The 16,064-nt window shown below is 43.3% G+C and overlaps 1 protein-coding gene across 1 annotated transcript in view; it reads left to right on the forward strand.

The window, feature by feature from the left end:
• The window catches only part of A2ML1 (alpha-2-macroglobulin like 1), a 40,856-nt gene that overhangs the window by 14,757 nt on the left and 10,035 nt on the right, over positions 1-16,064 (forward strand). The window contains exons 12-29 of the mRNA XM_059404719.1: positions 458-685; positions 3,035-3,095; positions 3,346-3,491; positions 3,997-4,146; positions 4,716-4,874; positions 6,209-6,313; positions 6,396-6,399; positions 6,740-6,839; positions 7,509-7,737; positions 7,868-7,994; positions 9,346-9,467; positions 10,144-10,195; positions 10,572-10,655; positions 12,274-12,450; positions 12,608-12,689; positions 13,041-13,197; positions 15,424-15,498; positions 15,675-15,837. Of these exons, the coding sequence (XP_059260702.1) occupies positions 458-685; positions 3,035-3,095; positions 3,346-3,491; positions 3,997-4,146; positions 4,716-4,874; positions 6,209-6,313; positions 6,396-6,399; positions 6,740-6,839; positions 7,509-7,737; positions 7,868-7,994; positions 9,346-9,467; positions 10,144-10,195; positions 10,572-10,655; positions 12,274-12,450; positions 12,608-12,689; positions 13,041-13,197; positions 15,424-15,498; positions 15,675-15,837 (2,221 nt within the window). The remainder of the gene's footprint in view (positions 1-457; positions 686-3,034; positions 3,096-3,345; positions 3,492-3,996; positions 4,147-4,715; positions 4,875-6,208; positions 6,314-6,395; positions 6,400-6,739; positions 6,840-7,508; positions 7,738-7,867; positions 7,995-9,345; positions 9,468-10,143; positions 10,196-10,571; positions 10,656-12,273; positions 12,451-12,607; positions 12,690-13,040; positions 13,198-15,423; positions 15,499-15,674; positions 15,838-16,064) is intronic.

Raw genomic sequence — 16,064 nt, forward strand, 5'->3', positions numbered from 1 at the left:
CACTGAGCTATACTACTTAAGCAAACACATACAGTTTGTGTTGTGGCTAATTTAGTCCTTTACACAAGGCATCACTCAATCACCCTACTTAGAAATATTTATTTTTAATCTTGTTATCCTTTATGCCTTGTTTTCTTATTCCTAGGATATATTCTTTAATTTCTAGGTAATCTTGATCATGCTTATCTATAGTCCCTACATAAATCCCTGAAAGTTTATCATCCACAATTGCCTATTACTTGACAGCTATAATTCAGCCCTTATTTCACTCCTCTGCCTACTGAAGTACTGCTGTTGTGGATTTCTCAAAGATCCTTGGCTGGACCTCTAGTAAAATATCTACATGCCGCTCTTAGGCAGTGAAGATTTGAGAGATCTGTGAAAACCATAACTAGTCCATGGGCTTGCTTGGGTCAGAGAATGTGTGAAGAGCCTTTTGCTTTCTCTCATTTCTTAGGGAAGATTCCAAATGGAAAATTCGGTGTATAATCTGGGACAGAAGCCTCATTACTACAGAAATGGCTATCTGCATGTGCAGCCCTTCTACAACCCAACTCGGAGCTTTGTTGGCATCCACCGGCTACATGGAGTCTTGGCGTGTGGCCAGCCCCAGGAAGTGCTGGTGGATTATTACATCGATCCTGCAGACGCAAACCCTGATCAGGAAGTCATCTTCTCCTACTATGTGAGACAGGGCAATGAGGGCTGGTGAAAGTGCTCCGGGAGAGGAAAGGAAGTGATGAGAGTGAGCCAGAGAGAGGGGGTAGACTGTCTAGAGACCTAATGCGAGTCCCAGAGGTAATTTCAAAATGTTTAGAAGCCATATTTAAAAAATTAAAAGAGTAGGTAAAAACAATTTTATTTCATTTTATTTATTTAAAAAGATGTTACTTATTTATGAGAGAAAGAGGGAGAGAGAAAGCTCATACACCAGTTGGGGGAGGGGCAAAGAGAAAGGGAGAAGAAAAATCCCAAGCAGATTCCCTTCTGAGTGTGGACTCTGACCTGGGACTCCATCCCAGTACCCCAAGATCTTGACCCGAGTTGAAATCAAGAATCCCCCACTTTGGGACCCCTGGGTGGCTCAGTCAGTTAAGCATTTGCCTTCAGCTCAGGTCATGATCCCAGGGCCCTGGGATCAAGTCTTGCATCGGGCTTGCTGCTCAGTGGAAAGCCTGCTTCTCCCTCTGCCTCTCCCTCCTGCTTGTGCTCGCTCTCTCGCTCTGTCAAATAAATAAATAAAATCTTAAAAAAAAAAAAAAGAATCCCCTATTTAATTGACTGAGCCAGCCACGTACCCCTAGGTAAAACTAATTTTAAAAATATATTTTTGGGGCCCCCAAAATATATTTTTTTGGGTGGCACAGTGGGTTAAGCCTCTGCCTTTAGCTCAGGTCATGATCTCAGGGTCCTCGTCAGGGAGCCTGCTCCCCCCCCCTCTCTCTGCCTGCCTCTCTGCCTACTTGTGATCTCTTTCTGTCAAATAAATAAATAAAACTTAAAAATATATATATATATATATTTTTTTGGGGGGGGACACCTGGCTGGCTCCATTGAGGGGAACATGCAGCTCTTCATCTCTAGGTCGTGAGTTTGAGCCCCACATTGGGTGTTGAGATCACTTAATAAGTAAATAAACTAAAAAAAAAAAATAAATCTATTTAACCCAGTGTATCCAGCATATGATGATGTCAACATGAAATCCATATAAAATTATTAATAGATATTTCACATTTTTTATTTCAGCTGGTTATGTATTTTATAGAGCCACCTTTCAAAGGCTCCAGCAGTCCCTTGTGGCTAGCGGCTAATTGTATTTCAGTGTAAGCATAAAGGATTGGGGGAGGAAATGAGGGAAAAAAAAAAAAAGCGATTTTAAACAGGAAAATTGTGTTGGAGGATAAAATGAGGAATTAAGGATAAACCCTTGCTGGTCGGGACTGGACGGGAGCTGGCGGGTGAGTGGGGAAGAGGATAAGGAGGGGATGGGACGCAGAATAAACTTCATACTGTGTTTCATTGGTTAAAATTTCAAAATAGATGATAAAGGTTAAAATTAAACACGGATAGCAGCTTCGTTGTGCAAAACTGTAACTTGTAGCTTGAAAGAAATGTATAACTATAAGCAGCTTTAATGGTCACCTTGGTGACAGTGAGAAATTAGATTTGTGTAAATCCTGGGTTTGATGCCTTAGAGTCTCCATTTTCTTACCATCCTCTGGTAAGAGGAGGGTTGGAGTTTCTGAGGGATTTTCTCTGCATTGATTCATTTCTGTGTCTTTGTCAAGCCGAAACAATCATCCTGGTGCAACAGAGTGAATAGTCAAGAGTGATGGCACTTGCCTGCCTTTAGGACAGGGGTGTGGTGAGCCCCAGAGAAGTAGCCAGCTGATCAGTGTAGAAGGGCTGAGTGTCAGCCAGGAGGCCCAGGACCTGGCCACAGGGCCCTTGACAGCAGTCTGAGATGACAGCCCTGCTTAGAAAATTTCACTGAATTTGGTTTCAAGGGAATGAATAGGAAGGGAGACTCAGACAAAAGGGATTTCTCCTCCAAAGAGTCAAATGTCAGAAGGGCTCAAGTCAGTTTAAAGCACACTCATTTCCATTGAATTTTGGATTAAGAATAATTTAAAAAAAGGTCATGAAGATGAAGATGAATTTTAGGTAACTTTGTGCTATAAGGATCATAAGAGAATAAAACCTGGAGATTTTCAAGAATTGGTGGACAGCTATCCATTGTGGAGGATGGTTTCTCTTCTGTTTGGCAGTGAGGTAACTCATGGTCTTTGTCTCCTTCCATGCACCCCTGTGGTTCTCATGCAGAACCTCCTGGAGGAGGAATCAGCAGGGCTCTTGGCACTATCCACCATTTGACCAACTGATGGACGCTGCATGAAGTATTGACCCAGGCTCTGGAGATATGAAAGGAGCCTCTCTTTATGGAGAGGTGCAAGGATGCTCTAGGCTAGGGTCAAGGCTAAACTCTCATAACTTCCCTGCTGTTGATTTTTTTTTTTTTTTTGGTCTTTTTTAGTTAATAGGGAAAGGGCATTTGGAGATGGAGGGGCAGAAACACCTGGACTTTGAGGAGGAAGGTGAGTGTTCATGCTTCTGCTGAAAACCAAAGGATACTTTAAGCTTCCAGGAAATGCTGTTATACTAGAAGCAAAAGAAGAAGCAATGAGGGTAGAACACTAACGATAAGCATAGGAGAACAGGAAAATGGGATGTAACTTGCACCATGAGGCCAGCAGCAGGCCCAAGGAGAAGAGCAGACATGTGGTCGGAGGTCGTCAGTAGACGAGTTTGTGTTCTCATCCCTGTGTATCCCCTCTTCTTTTTCAGGAACAAAAGGCTCTTTTTCCCTCTCACTGACCTTCACTTCCAGACTAGCCCCTGATCCTTCCCTGGTGATCTATGCCATTTTTCCCAGTGGAGGCATTATAGCTGACCAAATTCAGTTCTCAGTAGAGATGTGTTTTGACAATCAGGTAAAATGGCAGTTGAGAAAGGTGAAGAAAAGGTCTGGGCATAGAGAGAGATAGTGTATGTGCTGGGGTTGGAAATCAGGCAGGGGTAGGGAAATAAGATTATATTGAAGTAGATGTCATTGTTGTATTTATGTCTCAGTATATTTTGTTGAAATCTATCTCCCACTTCTTTTTAAGAAGGAGTGCTAGGAAATTATATATTTTGTATAGCAATTCTTTCTTTCTAGTTTTTGTTTCTTAAACTTTTTTTTTCAACTTTTTTGGGGGGGATCTCTTAAACTTTCTATGTTTTTCTGTGCTATGCTGCTCACTTTTTCCAATTGTACCACAAGTCACAAGTTCTGAAAGGACTAGACTTTACAAAAGAAAAAAAAAATCAGTATAAAAGTGAAGGATTGAGCTTAAATGCTAAAGTTAGGAGATATTGGCTGATGATCCAAATTACACTGTTTCCCCTTCTCTCCAGGCTGACCTGATCCCCAAGTTGCACTTTTTCCTTCCATAGGTTTCCCTTGGCTTCTCACCTTCCCAGCAGCTTCCAGGAGCAGATTTGGAACTACAGCTACAGGCAGCTCCTGGGTCCCTGTGTGCAGTCCGGGCTGTGGATGAGAGTGTCTTACTGCTTAGGCCAGAGACAGAGCTGAGCAACAATTCTGTGAGTAGTCTGCCAATGGGGTAGAAAGAGGGACTTGACAGAGAAGATGGTTTGACTGAATTAAAAGATGGGCTTCAGGGGGGTGGGAAGAAAAGTCTGAGGGAAATACTGTGTCACCATAAGGTGGTAGAAAAGCTGGTGTGGAAATGACAGTCAAACGGTGGTATGAGAAAGGTATGGTTCATGTGCACATAGAGGTAGGAAATTTGTAATAGGAGGTAAGGGTGACAAATTATTGAAAAAGGTGAGGAAGAGATCAGAATTTAGAAAGCAGGAAAGGGATAGAGTGCCTGGGTGACTCAGTTGTTTGAGCGTCTGACTCTTGATCTCAGCTCAGGTCTTACTTAGTCTCAGGGTCATGAGTTCAAGCCCCGCACTGGAGCCCAGCTTGGCACCTACTAAACAAAAAAAGTAGGAAGGGATTATGATGGAATGAATATAGGAACAATTCTGAAGTAATGAAGAGAAATAATACAAGAGCAGTGAACTGTGGCACCAGAATCTGAGTGAAGTTTCTCAACCCATTTCACCGTGTCAGTAGCTTATTTCCTTTTCCCCTCCTATTTCAGGTCTATAGGATGTTCTCATTCTCGTATGGTCACTACCCCTATCAGGTGGCTGAATATGATGAGTGTCCAATGTCTGGCGCCTGGGATGCTCCTCAGCCCCTCTCAGTTATGTGGAGGCCTTGGGTCTCTGAAGGCATGGACCTTTTCCATTTTTTTCAGGTAAATGTTCTTACCCATTTTGTTATAGAAACAGTGGTGGTTGGGGAGGGGGTGAAGGAAAGTCCATACCTAAAAAAACAGATTCATGTGGGTACCGAAAGGATAAAATCTTGGAAGAAACTCCTGATATGTGAGGTAACCTCCCATGGAACTTGTGCTTGAAGAAGGGGGGCCCAGTCACCTGATTGCATTGGAAGAGAGCCACTGAGAAGCTGTGTGCAGCCTCTTTTTGCCCCCAAATGAACTAATTTCCATGGGATCAGTCAAGAAGGAAAAATGAGGAAAGATAGACCAGAGGTTTCTTACCACTATTATAAAAAGTACTTCATGAGTAGAAATTGAGTACTTTATGAGTAGAAGTTGGGGATAATGTGGCCCAAGACTGACCAGGAAGTCTCTGAAGTCAGGAACCATGTCTTGCTCATCTTTGTATTCTCTCTATGACTGGTCCTTCATAATACTCAATGTATTTTTGTTGGATTGACTGAGCCAATATGGTTCCTACCCTTGGGAAGTTCAGTCTAAAGCAAATAATAATGACCCAGTGACTAATATTTGGAAGAAGCATTAAACATATTTGGCAATGACAAAAGTGGAATACTATTCAGCCATAAAAAAAGAACGAAATCTTGCCATTTGCGACAACATGGATGGATCCTAAGGGCGTTACGCTCAGTGAAATAAATCAGTCAGAGAAAGACAAATACTATACGACCTCACTTACACATGGAATCTAAAAAACAACGACAACAGCAAAACCAAGCTCATGGATACACAGAACAATGTGGTGGTTGCCCAAGGCAGGGGTTGGGGGTGGGCAAGATGAGTGAAGGTTATCAAAAGGTACAGACATCCAGTTATAAGACAAATAAGTCCTGGGGATGAAATGTACAGCATGGTGACAGTGTGCTTGACCTCATATTGCATATTTGTAAGTTGCTAAAGAGTAGATCTTATAAGTTCTCATCCCAAGAAAAAAATTTTTTGTAACTACGTATGGTGATGGTTATTGACTAGACTTACTGTGGTGATCATTTTGCAAAGTATACATTTAAAGTATATATTTGAAAAGTATATTTAAAGTATATATTTAAAAATAAATGTGTATATATTTTTTAAAATTGTCATTGATATTCACATTAGCTGACAAAAGCAAACAGAACCTTGGTGGCTGAGTATTGGGGTATTGGGTAGTAACCACTAGTCTCAAAATTAATAGGAAAAGAATGTCTTGGTTCAGTCCTTTGAGGGTGGAATTCCTAGGCTGTCGCCCTGGTAATAAGGGAGGTGACCACCGTGACACTTCACTCTCTGGTTTCCTTGGTGCCTTTCAGGGTATGGGCCTGAAAATACTGTCCAATGCCAAAATTAAGAAGCCAGTAGACTGCAGTCATCAGTCTCTAAAATATAGCACTGCAGTGTCTGAAGGTAAGCTACCTGTGTGGCTTGTGGATTCTCTTGAAATGTTTAAATCATGGAACTCTGAACACTTAACTCTTTGCTTCCTGTTCCTGCACTGAGCCTCGTGCCTCACAGTGGCCGTGGGTTGTGGGTCATAGATGAGGCAGCCGGCTCTCTCTCCCTGGGGAGAATTTTTGAAACCTGAAGCCCTTACCTGTTCATCCCCTGGTCCAACCTCCTCATCTGTCACTTCCCCCCCCCGATGGCCTTATGAATAGTCAGTTCCTCAGTGGTCCTTTCTCCTTGTCTGTGACTGGATGTTTTCTGTTTCCCACTAAATTTCTCAGTAGTAGTCCCTCTGCTTCAATTTGTCTTACAACGGAAGTCTTCTGTCCACCACCAGCACCCCCTCCCACCAATTCCCTTATTCTTGCTCTCCTTAGTGAATTATGGTATTGGTGAAGCGAGTTTTGGGTCATCATCACCTTCATCACTTCAGTCACAGGACTCTCAGGTCCGCCAGTACTTCCCAGAGACTTGGCTCTGGGATCTGTTTCCTATCGGGTAAGTGATGCCTCAAAGGTAGGTACAGTAAGACTGTACAGTGGGGATTCAGCAGTAAACTCAGACTCAGATAATTCTTAATGAATCTCAGTCTCAAGTCAAGAGAGTTTAATGGGGACATGGGAACTTTCCTTTTTCCTGAATTCTTAGGCAAACACAGGCAATCCCTCAAAATGAACTCACATGTCTCCACATTTACACAGTGCAGACAGGGCATTCGGAGTCCACATCCAACAGATGGAAAGGCACATGTTGACATCAGTTCCTGCCCACTGCTTACCTGCTCATTTTGACAAGCCAGAAGAATGGCACATGAAAAGATGTTTAAAATCACTAACCATCAGAGAAAGGGCAGTCAAAACTCCAGTGAGATATCCCCTCACAGGTTCAGAGGGCACTGACCGCTTAAGCTGTATTTGCACACATGACCCCCTACTCTCACTCACCCATTCACATCCCCAGACACCACCTCTTTCTCCCATATTCATACATCATCACTCACCTGAACATTCACACTCTGAGATTAGCACGTTCCTCAGTTCACTTGCCTTTTTACCCCACCCCTCACAACAACAACAACAATAACAATGACTTCTGTAGGTAAATTTATAGCTTAATTCACAATACTCTCCTGATGTGTGCCTCACCTGGGCTCTCGTGTTCTCACAGTGACTCTGGGAAGGAGGCTATCCATGTCACGGTTCCCGATACCATCCCTGAGTGGAAGGCCATGACTTTCTGTACCTCCCAGTCCAGAGGCTTTGGTCTTTCACCTACTGTTGGACTGACTGCTTTCAAGCCGTTCTTTGTTGAGCTGACTCTCCCTTACTCAGTAGTTCGTGGGGAATCCTTTCGCCTTACTGCCACCATCTTCAATTATCTGAAGGACTGCATCAGGGTAAGAGTTGGAGGTACAGGAAGCAGATGTCCCTGGGAGAGAGGTGGGGTGTGCCTCCACCCCCATATTTTTTGAAGCCTCTGTGTGTTGTTTCCTGTATTCAGACCCTTTATTTCTTAAACATCTGCAGGTTCAGACTAACCTGGGCACATCAGATAAGTACCAGGTACAATCATGGACAGATTCTCAGGGTTCCAGCTGTCTCTGTGCTGATGAAGCAAAAAGCTATCACTGGAATATCACTGCTATCAAGTTAGGTAAGAGAAGGAAGCAGTAGAGGAGCAAGGAAAACACAGAGCAAAAGCTCAATGATTGAGAACTCTCTCCTTTCCTCTCCTGCATTTGCTTTATTCTCTTGTTCTTTCTCATTTTATTTGCCTCTATTTTTTTTCCCTCCTAAGTCTATGCCACAAAAAAATAAGAAAATGCTCTTTGATGGATGACCAAAAAATTATCCAAATGGGATAATTTTGAATGTGAAAAGGGGAGCTTTTAATATTTATGCCAGGACAAGGGACATATAGTAATGTTACTTATCAAATAGTTACTATGGGCCAGCTGCTATTCTAACTGCTTGACATGTGGTGACTCATTTAATCATCACAATATCACTTAGATGTCATTTGCTCTTAGGATAAAACCCTGGCAACTGAAAGTATGGTCTTCAGATGAATAGTTATCTACTGCTGCTTAACAAATCACCCTAAAACTTTAGAGGCTTGGGGCACCTGGGTAGCTTGGTCAGTTAAGTGTCTGCTTTGGGCTTAGGTCAGATCTTGGGCTTCTGGGATGGGGCCCCACTCATGCTCTCTCTCTAAGAAATAAATAAAATCCTAAAAAAATAAAACAAAACAAAAACACAAAACTCCCAACAACTTAGAGGCTTAAAAGAACAAACATTTCCGATCACACAGTTTCCTTGGGCCAGTAATGCAGGTGCAGAGCATAGCAGGGTGCCTCTGGTTCAAGGTCTGTCATGAAATACAAGTCACACTGTCCGCAAGGCTGTGTCTTTACCTGGAGACTCGACTGGGAGAAGATCCACTTCCACGCTCCTCCCAAAGCCTCTGTCCCTCACAGGCTGTAGTTCTGGGCCTCAGCTGTGGGCTAGGGGCCTCCCTCAGTATCTTACCACATGAGTCTTTCTACTGGGCTGCCTCAGGACAGGACAGCTGGCTTCCTGCAGAGCAAGGGGCCCAAGATAAAGAGTGTGCCTGACACAGGAGCTATACCCTTTTTGTAACCTAGTCCCAGAGTGGCATCTCATTGCTTCTGCCCTAGCCACCTAATTAGAAGTGAGTTGCTTAGTCCAGCCCCCACTCTGAGAGGAGCTTACACAACAATGTAGATATTGGGAAGCAGGGATCACTGGGCGTCCTTACAGGCTGCCTGCCACACTGGACCAGCATTATTGACGTTACCTAAAAACTTGTTCGAAATGTGAATATAGGCTCCACCCCAGATGAACTGAATCAGTTTGTATTCTAACAAGATCTGTAGGTCTTCGCATGTTGTTAAGTTTAAGAAGCCCTGGTCTAAATGGGAAGAGGCCTCATCGGTACCTCTGGCAATAGGGTTAATGCCTTCCTTTCCCCTTCTTTCTTCCAGGTCACGTGAACTTTACCATCACTACTAAGATTCTGGACAGCAATGAACTCTGTGGGGGGCAAAAGGGGTTTGTTCCAGCAAAGGGCCAGAGTGACACACTCATCAAACCAGTTCTGGTCAAGGTGAGTTTTCTGTCCCTTCCCCTCCCCATTCTTCTTTCCTCTTTTTTTTTTTTTTCCCTCCTTCCCTCCCTCCCTTCTTTTCTTTCTTTCTTCTCTTCCTTCCTTCTTTCCTTCTTTCTTTCTTTGAGATTTTTGTAGACCTAGCTTTGGAGGTAGCAGTCAGCCCAGCAATGTTCTATGTGTCCAGCCATACAGTTAGTCCTTCACAGCTGTCGGACTCCAGCTTCAATCAATCAGCTTACCTTCCTTATTCTGTGGCCCCTTTCTGCCTTTAATTATTTGCTTAACCCATTCCAATGCTCTGTGAAAGTGCCTAATACAGTACTTGGTATACTCAATGAATGTTAGTTTCTCTTATTAAGATCTCTAATATCATTATTAACTGCTTTTTTATCCCACTATGAGCCCCATTGTCAATCCTGCCTCTTAGGAGTTTCCTAAACTTGTCCTTAGCTCTAGCCCTTGCCCAGAAAGAATTTTATTGATAGGCCCATTCCTGCATTGAAGTGTAGTTCTTGGGAGCTTCAAGGAGAAAGTGTATCCTCTCCAGTTCTGAGAAGCCTGGGGGCACAGGGAGGGCCTCTTCTCCCCATTTCCCTTCCCGTTTGCTGTTCCTTCAGTGCCATCTGCCCTGACATTCATCTTCACTGTTTCCCCCACTATGTCTCCATGTCAGCCAGAGGGAGTCCTTGTGGAGAAGACATACAGCTCACTACTTTGCCCAAAAGGTGGGTGAATGCAGAGAAGGGTTGGTACTGAGAATTCCTGGCAGCAACAGGAGCTATTTGTAGGCCAAGAGAGGAATATATAGGACAAGAAGGGATAGGAGAGGTGCTGTCTGGGGTGCTGTCCCTAATAGGGCCAATTAGCTGAGAGACAGGGTAAAGAAGAAAAAATGTGCAATGCATTCTTGGGGTTTTTTTTTTGGAATTTACTTTCAGCAGAGAACAATATTAACTGGTTAAAAAAAAAAATTGTCTCCAACCCACAGAAAGCACTGGCTACAGAAAACCCTGGATCACAGAAAGTTTTTTCTAAAGTTTGGGTTTTGAACTCGCTCTATTTCCACTTTCCCTACTTTCACCTTTTCTCTGCCTTTCACAGGACAAGTGGCTTCAGAATCCATCTCGCTGGAGCTCCCTGCAGATGTTGTTCCTGATTCAAGCAAGGCTTATGTTACGGTTCTGGGTAAATAGCCAGGGATTCTTGCTCAAAAGAAACAAAACAAAAACAAACAAAAAAATGGGGCTGAAATTTGCCAAAGCATGGAGTGGGTTGGGGCATGTGGACCAATCTGAAGGAAGGCATGTGACAGAAGAACTTATTTTGTATAGTTGGTATATACACCGTATAGGTAACAGCACTCATGGGATTAGATGTATATGAGAGTCAAAAACAGGAAGGAGTCTGGACAGGAGAAAGTTAAAGGTCAACAAAGCTCCATATGTATTTAGGCTAGGTGGTCTATAAATTGAGGGGAGAAGAAACACAGTGTTTATAGCAGCCACTTAGAAAGTGAGGAATTTATGTATCTGAGTATAGTTAGGGAAGATAAAAGCATATTTATACAGAAGGGACACTTCACTCTTCTGGGCAAGGAGGGGAACTGAGTAGAAAAGACTGAGCTTGTAAATCATACAAAACTGGGCCGGGATTGTGCCATTTAATAGCCAGGTGACCTTGAATAAATAAGTGAACAATTCTCATCCTTTTTTTCCCCTTCCTCAAGACACTGATGATAGGGGCGCCTGGGTGGCTCAGTGGATTAAGTCTCTGCCTTCGGCTCAGGTCATGGTCTCAGGATCCTGGGGTCGAGCCCCACATAGGGCTCTCTGCTCAGCAGGAGCCTGTTTCCCCTTCTCTCTCTCTGCCTGCTTCTCTGCCTACTTGTGATTTCTGTCTGTCAAATAAATAAAATCTTTAAAAAAAAAAAAAAAGACACTGATGATAATCTACCTCTCAGGACTGGTGTCAAAATTAAATATAAAGTTTCCATCATAATATCTAGCAGGTAGTAGGAGCCCTGGACATGTTAGGTTATTTCTTTATTCTTAGTCCCTACCGAGATCCCTTCCAGGTTAAAATTTCTCTGTTTGGACTCTATTTGAATCTTATTTGTTGTTTATCAGTCATCTTATTGTAGTATAGCTCACTGTCTATGTCTGTCTTTCAAACTGCCTTGAGGGTAAGGGCCATGTCCTAGTATAGTTCCTGCCAAATAGTTTACCTTCAGTACCTATTTATAGATTTGAACTGAACTTGATGCTGAAAGTACCAATCTTAATGGGCCGCTTATGTCAGGCTTACTGGTTTATAAAATAAATATATGAATGAGTCAGTAGCTATCCCTGGAAAACAGTGTCAGGATTGTGTATGGTTGGGGGGAACGTGGCACTTTGGAGGATAATGTATTTATAGGCAGTGGAGGACTTTAGAGATTGAGTCTGAGGATGGCGGGTTTTGTTAGGTCACTCACCAGCTCCACTGACATACCTTCTTAAAAGTCCTGAACTCCCTTCGGTAGCCTGTGTACCTCTCTGTGTACTCCGGCACCATGAATGAACCCAGTATTATAGTGCTATATTGCAATTGTTTGTAAGGAATTTTACCTCAATGTTCTGTCATTGTTTGCCCCTCTGATTATGATCCTTTGAGGTAAAGATTGTATTTGACTTATTGTCTCCCAGGCACAGTGTAGGTGCTCAACTAAATGGTTGCTGATACATGTTTGTTAAATGAATGACAGTAACTCACAAAGGCTCCTTTTTCTCTCTACCATCACCTTCTCTCTCCTTTTGGACTTCAGGAGACATTATGGGCACAGCCCTACAGAACCTAGACAATCTGGTGCAGATGCCAAGCGGCTGTGGGGAGCAGAACATGGTCTTGTTTGCTCCTATAATCTATGTCTTGCAGTATCTGGAGAAGGCAAAGCTGCTGACAAAGGAAATCAGGTCTCGGGCAGTGGGTTTCTTGAATCTAGGTGAGTTGGTTCGATCTTTTCTTCTTGGACACATTCTCTAAACCTTAATGCTAGTTTAATAAGACACAGGGGAATTTCCCCTGAAGTGCCCCGCACCCTTGAAAGCCATGTTTTTTGAAGTTGTCTCTGTGATTTAACATCATACCTGGCTTCCCAGGGTACCAGAAGGAGCTAATGTACAAACGTAGAGATGGCTCATACAGTGCCTTTGGGGAAGAGGATGGAGATGGAAACACATGGTAATATTGCCCAGTTCTCAATGTACCCCAGTGCATAATTCCTGGAACTATGGAACTATTTCTCTACCACTCCTCTTAACCCTATTCTTTTTCTATCCATCCTCTCTACCTCTTTAATATTGTTTATTTCAGCCTCACATATGGTCAAGCCCCTCACCCTTCTTCCTGACCTTGTACCTTCCCAGTTCATGTCCCCATTGATGCCCATCAGTACCTCCCTTTTCTAGGCTCCTATGGTCTTATGCTTCCTTAATCCCCTTCTGGAACCCTGTCCCAAAATAAGCTATCGAACTATTGTACCCTTGCTAGGAAATCCCCCTTCATGCCACACTTTCCTCTTTACCCATATAGGCTGACAGCGTTTGTCACCAAATGCTTTGGCCAAGCTCAAGAATTCATCTTCATTGATGACAATAATATCCAGGATGCTCTCAACTGGCTGGCAGGAAAGCAGCTCCCCAGAGGTTGCTACGCCAATGTGGGAAGGCTCATTCACACAGCTATGAAGGTGCAAACCACAACACCACCACCCCCTCGCCCCACCCCCTTCCCCGCCCAGCCTTCAGCCCACTACCTGTCTGGGAGGAATTTGCATTTCTTTTCTTTTTTTTTTTTTTAAGATTTTATTTATTTATTTATTTGACAGACAGAGATCACAAGTAGGAAGAGAGGCAGGCAGAGAGAGAGAGAGGAGGAAGCAGGCTCCCTGCTGATCCTAGAACCCTGGGATCATGACCTGAGCTGAAGGCAGAGGCTTTAACCCACTGAGCCACCCAGGCGCCCCGGAATTTGCATTTCTGACTGAGCAGAATCAAAAGAGCATAAGCCCGGGAAGCAGCGTTCTTCAGGTCTCAGCCCTGGCTCCAGATGACTTTGGTCACCATACTCAACCAGTCTGAGACTCAGCTTCCCTATCTGTAGAATGGGAATATGTACTGGCAAGTGGCTCCCATGGTGTGGTCCTCAGATCAGCCACATCAGCAGCACCTGAGAATTTGTTTGAAATGCAAATTCCAGTCCTACCTTGAACCTACTCTGGGAAGCTCTGGGAGTGTGGGTCAGCAATTTTGTACTTTTAACCAGCCCTTGAGCAGTCTTTTTCAAATGTGTGTATTTGTGTGTATGTGTACTGCTTTTGGAATCAGGAAGACTGATTTATGTGATAATAAAGCAAGAACTATATAATCAGGAACATACACTTAGTAACTACTATGTCTCCATTGAAAAAATTCACAATATAAAAATACAAATAAATACACGTGCAGTGTTAACCAGCCCTTGAAGTGGTTCTGATATTCGTGGAAGTGTGAGAACCACTGGACTAGAATTTCTCTGAAAGTTCTTTCTAGAGGTTTTTTTGACTATTTCCCTAAATCTGCAGCAAGGCCATCTGCTCTGGAGAAGACTGATAGGCGGCCCAGTATTTTTTGTAAGAGGTTTACTATTCTAAGCACTTTGTTTATTTGATATTATTTAATGTTTACAACAAATTAATGAGCTAGCTGCTGGTATACCATTATTAATCCCATTTTACAGAGAGAGAAACTAAGGAGCAGAGATTAAGTGAATTGCCCAAGGTGAATGCTAATGGATGGTAGGACTGTCCTTTGAACCACAGCCACTGGCCTCCAGAGGCACTGCTCTGGTCTGTTCGCTACATTGCCCTTGCCCCTTCCTAAACACAAGATGAGGTGTGGATGCGTCTAGAGAATTTGTTCAATTCAGAATATGCCCAGTGGAAGAAAGATCTGTGGGTATGTTGCTTGAGAAATCATTGACAGTGCTGTTCCAGGGCCTGGATTAAAAATCTTGGGCATTAAAAAAAAAGTCTCTGTATAGGATTCACTGGTTTTCCTTATGTAGGATTTTATCAGTGCCCCTGAGGCTCTCTCCTCTTATGCACTGTGTGAAGTACACGTGGGAGGAGCCCAAGCCAGGGCCGGACCCTAAGATCCCAGAGATCCTTCCTCTTCCTTTCTTACCAGACCTGGCCAGTCTTTTAAAAAACCCATCCCCCAAGGACGCCTGGGTGGCTCAGTTGGTTAAGCAGCTGCCTTCGGCTCAGGTCATGATCCCGGCGTCCTGGGATCGAGTCCCACATCGGGCTCCTTGCCCTCCGCAGGGAGCCTGCTTCTCCCTCTGACTCTGCCTTCCACTCTGTCTGCCTATGCTCGCTCTCGCTCACTCTCTCTCTGACAAATAAATAAAAATAAAAAAATCTTTAAAAAAAAAAAAAAAAAAAAAAAAATAAAAACCCATCCCCTGCGTAGCAAGGTCAGTGGTGTAGTGCGGGAACTCCATAACTAAACTCCCTGCGTTCAAATCCTAGTCCTGCTGCTTATTAGCTGTGTAATCTCAAGCAAGCCTTTAACCTTTTAAGTGTTTTTTTTTTTTCTTTATGTAATAAATGAGGGTAACAATTTAAATTAGCTATTTTTAAAAACTTGCTAATATCTTTCTGTGAAAGACATTAAACAAGGCAAATGTCACCTAGTCTCTCCTGGAGAAGAGGGTGGGCCTTTTTCTTCTTGAGAGGATGTCCATTTGAGGAGACTCAGATTGAGTAAGAAGCTGAGAATAAGAGATTGTCTCCCTATCCTCTGGGCTGTGTTTGTTTGCTTGTTTGTTTAAGTAATCCACCCATTCGGAGGGGATGCCTTTTTGCAAATTGCACACAATTCTCACATAGGCCGTGCTGGTGGCTGCCCTGACCCGTCTCCCTGTCACCCTCTAGGGCGGCGTTGATGATGAGATTTCCTTGACTGCGTACATCACAGCGGCATTGCTGGAGATGGGAATGACCACACATGTGAGTATCTCTAGCTCCTCCTCTTTATATCCTTATTGTGCCTAGTTCTAGAGGAATTCACCTACTTTTAATCCCTGTTCACCCTTGTAAACTCAAAAAGGATATGACGATTCTCTCATTGCTTTCCATTTTCCAAGGAATGCCTTATCAGTTTGGTTCTTCATCTTACTTTCCAGGACCCGAGGGTGAGTCAGGGTCTGCAGTGCCTCAAAGGTTCAGTTTCCTCCACTACCAGCCTCTACGCACAGGCCCTCCTAGCTTATACATTCTCTCTGGCTGGGGAGATGGACATCAGAAACATTCTCCTTGAAAAGTTAGACCAGCAGGCTATCATCTCAGGTATGTTGACTGGGTTGGGAGTTTTTTTGAAATTATGAAAATATGTTCTGAGTTACCTGTAGTTTTTCTCAGTCCCCATAGTCCCACATATATTCTATCATATGTAAGATTCCTTTTAGGAAGAGTTGTAACGTCATTAAATCATTGTTGAGAGTTGTGAGAAAGCCCATGGAAGTCCTTAAAAGGTATTTTTTTGTTTTGTTTTGTTATTTTAAAGATTTATTTAT

The sequence above is a fragment of the Mustela nigripes genome, chromosome 6 (assembly GCF_022355385.1).
Source record: "Mustela nigripes isolate SB6536 chromosome 6, MUSNIG.SB6536, whole genome shotgun sequence".
Taxonomy (NCBI): domain Eukaryota; kingdom Metazoa; phylum Chordata; class Mammalia; order Carnivora; family Mustelidae; genus Mustela; species Mustela nigripes.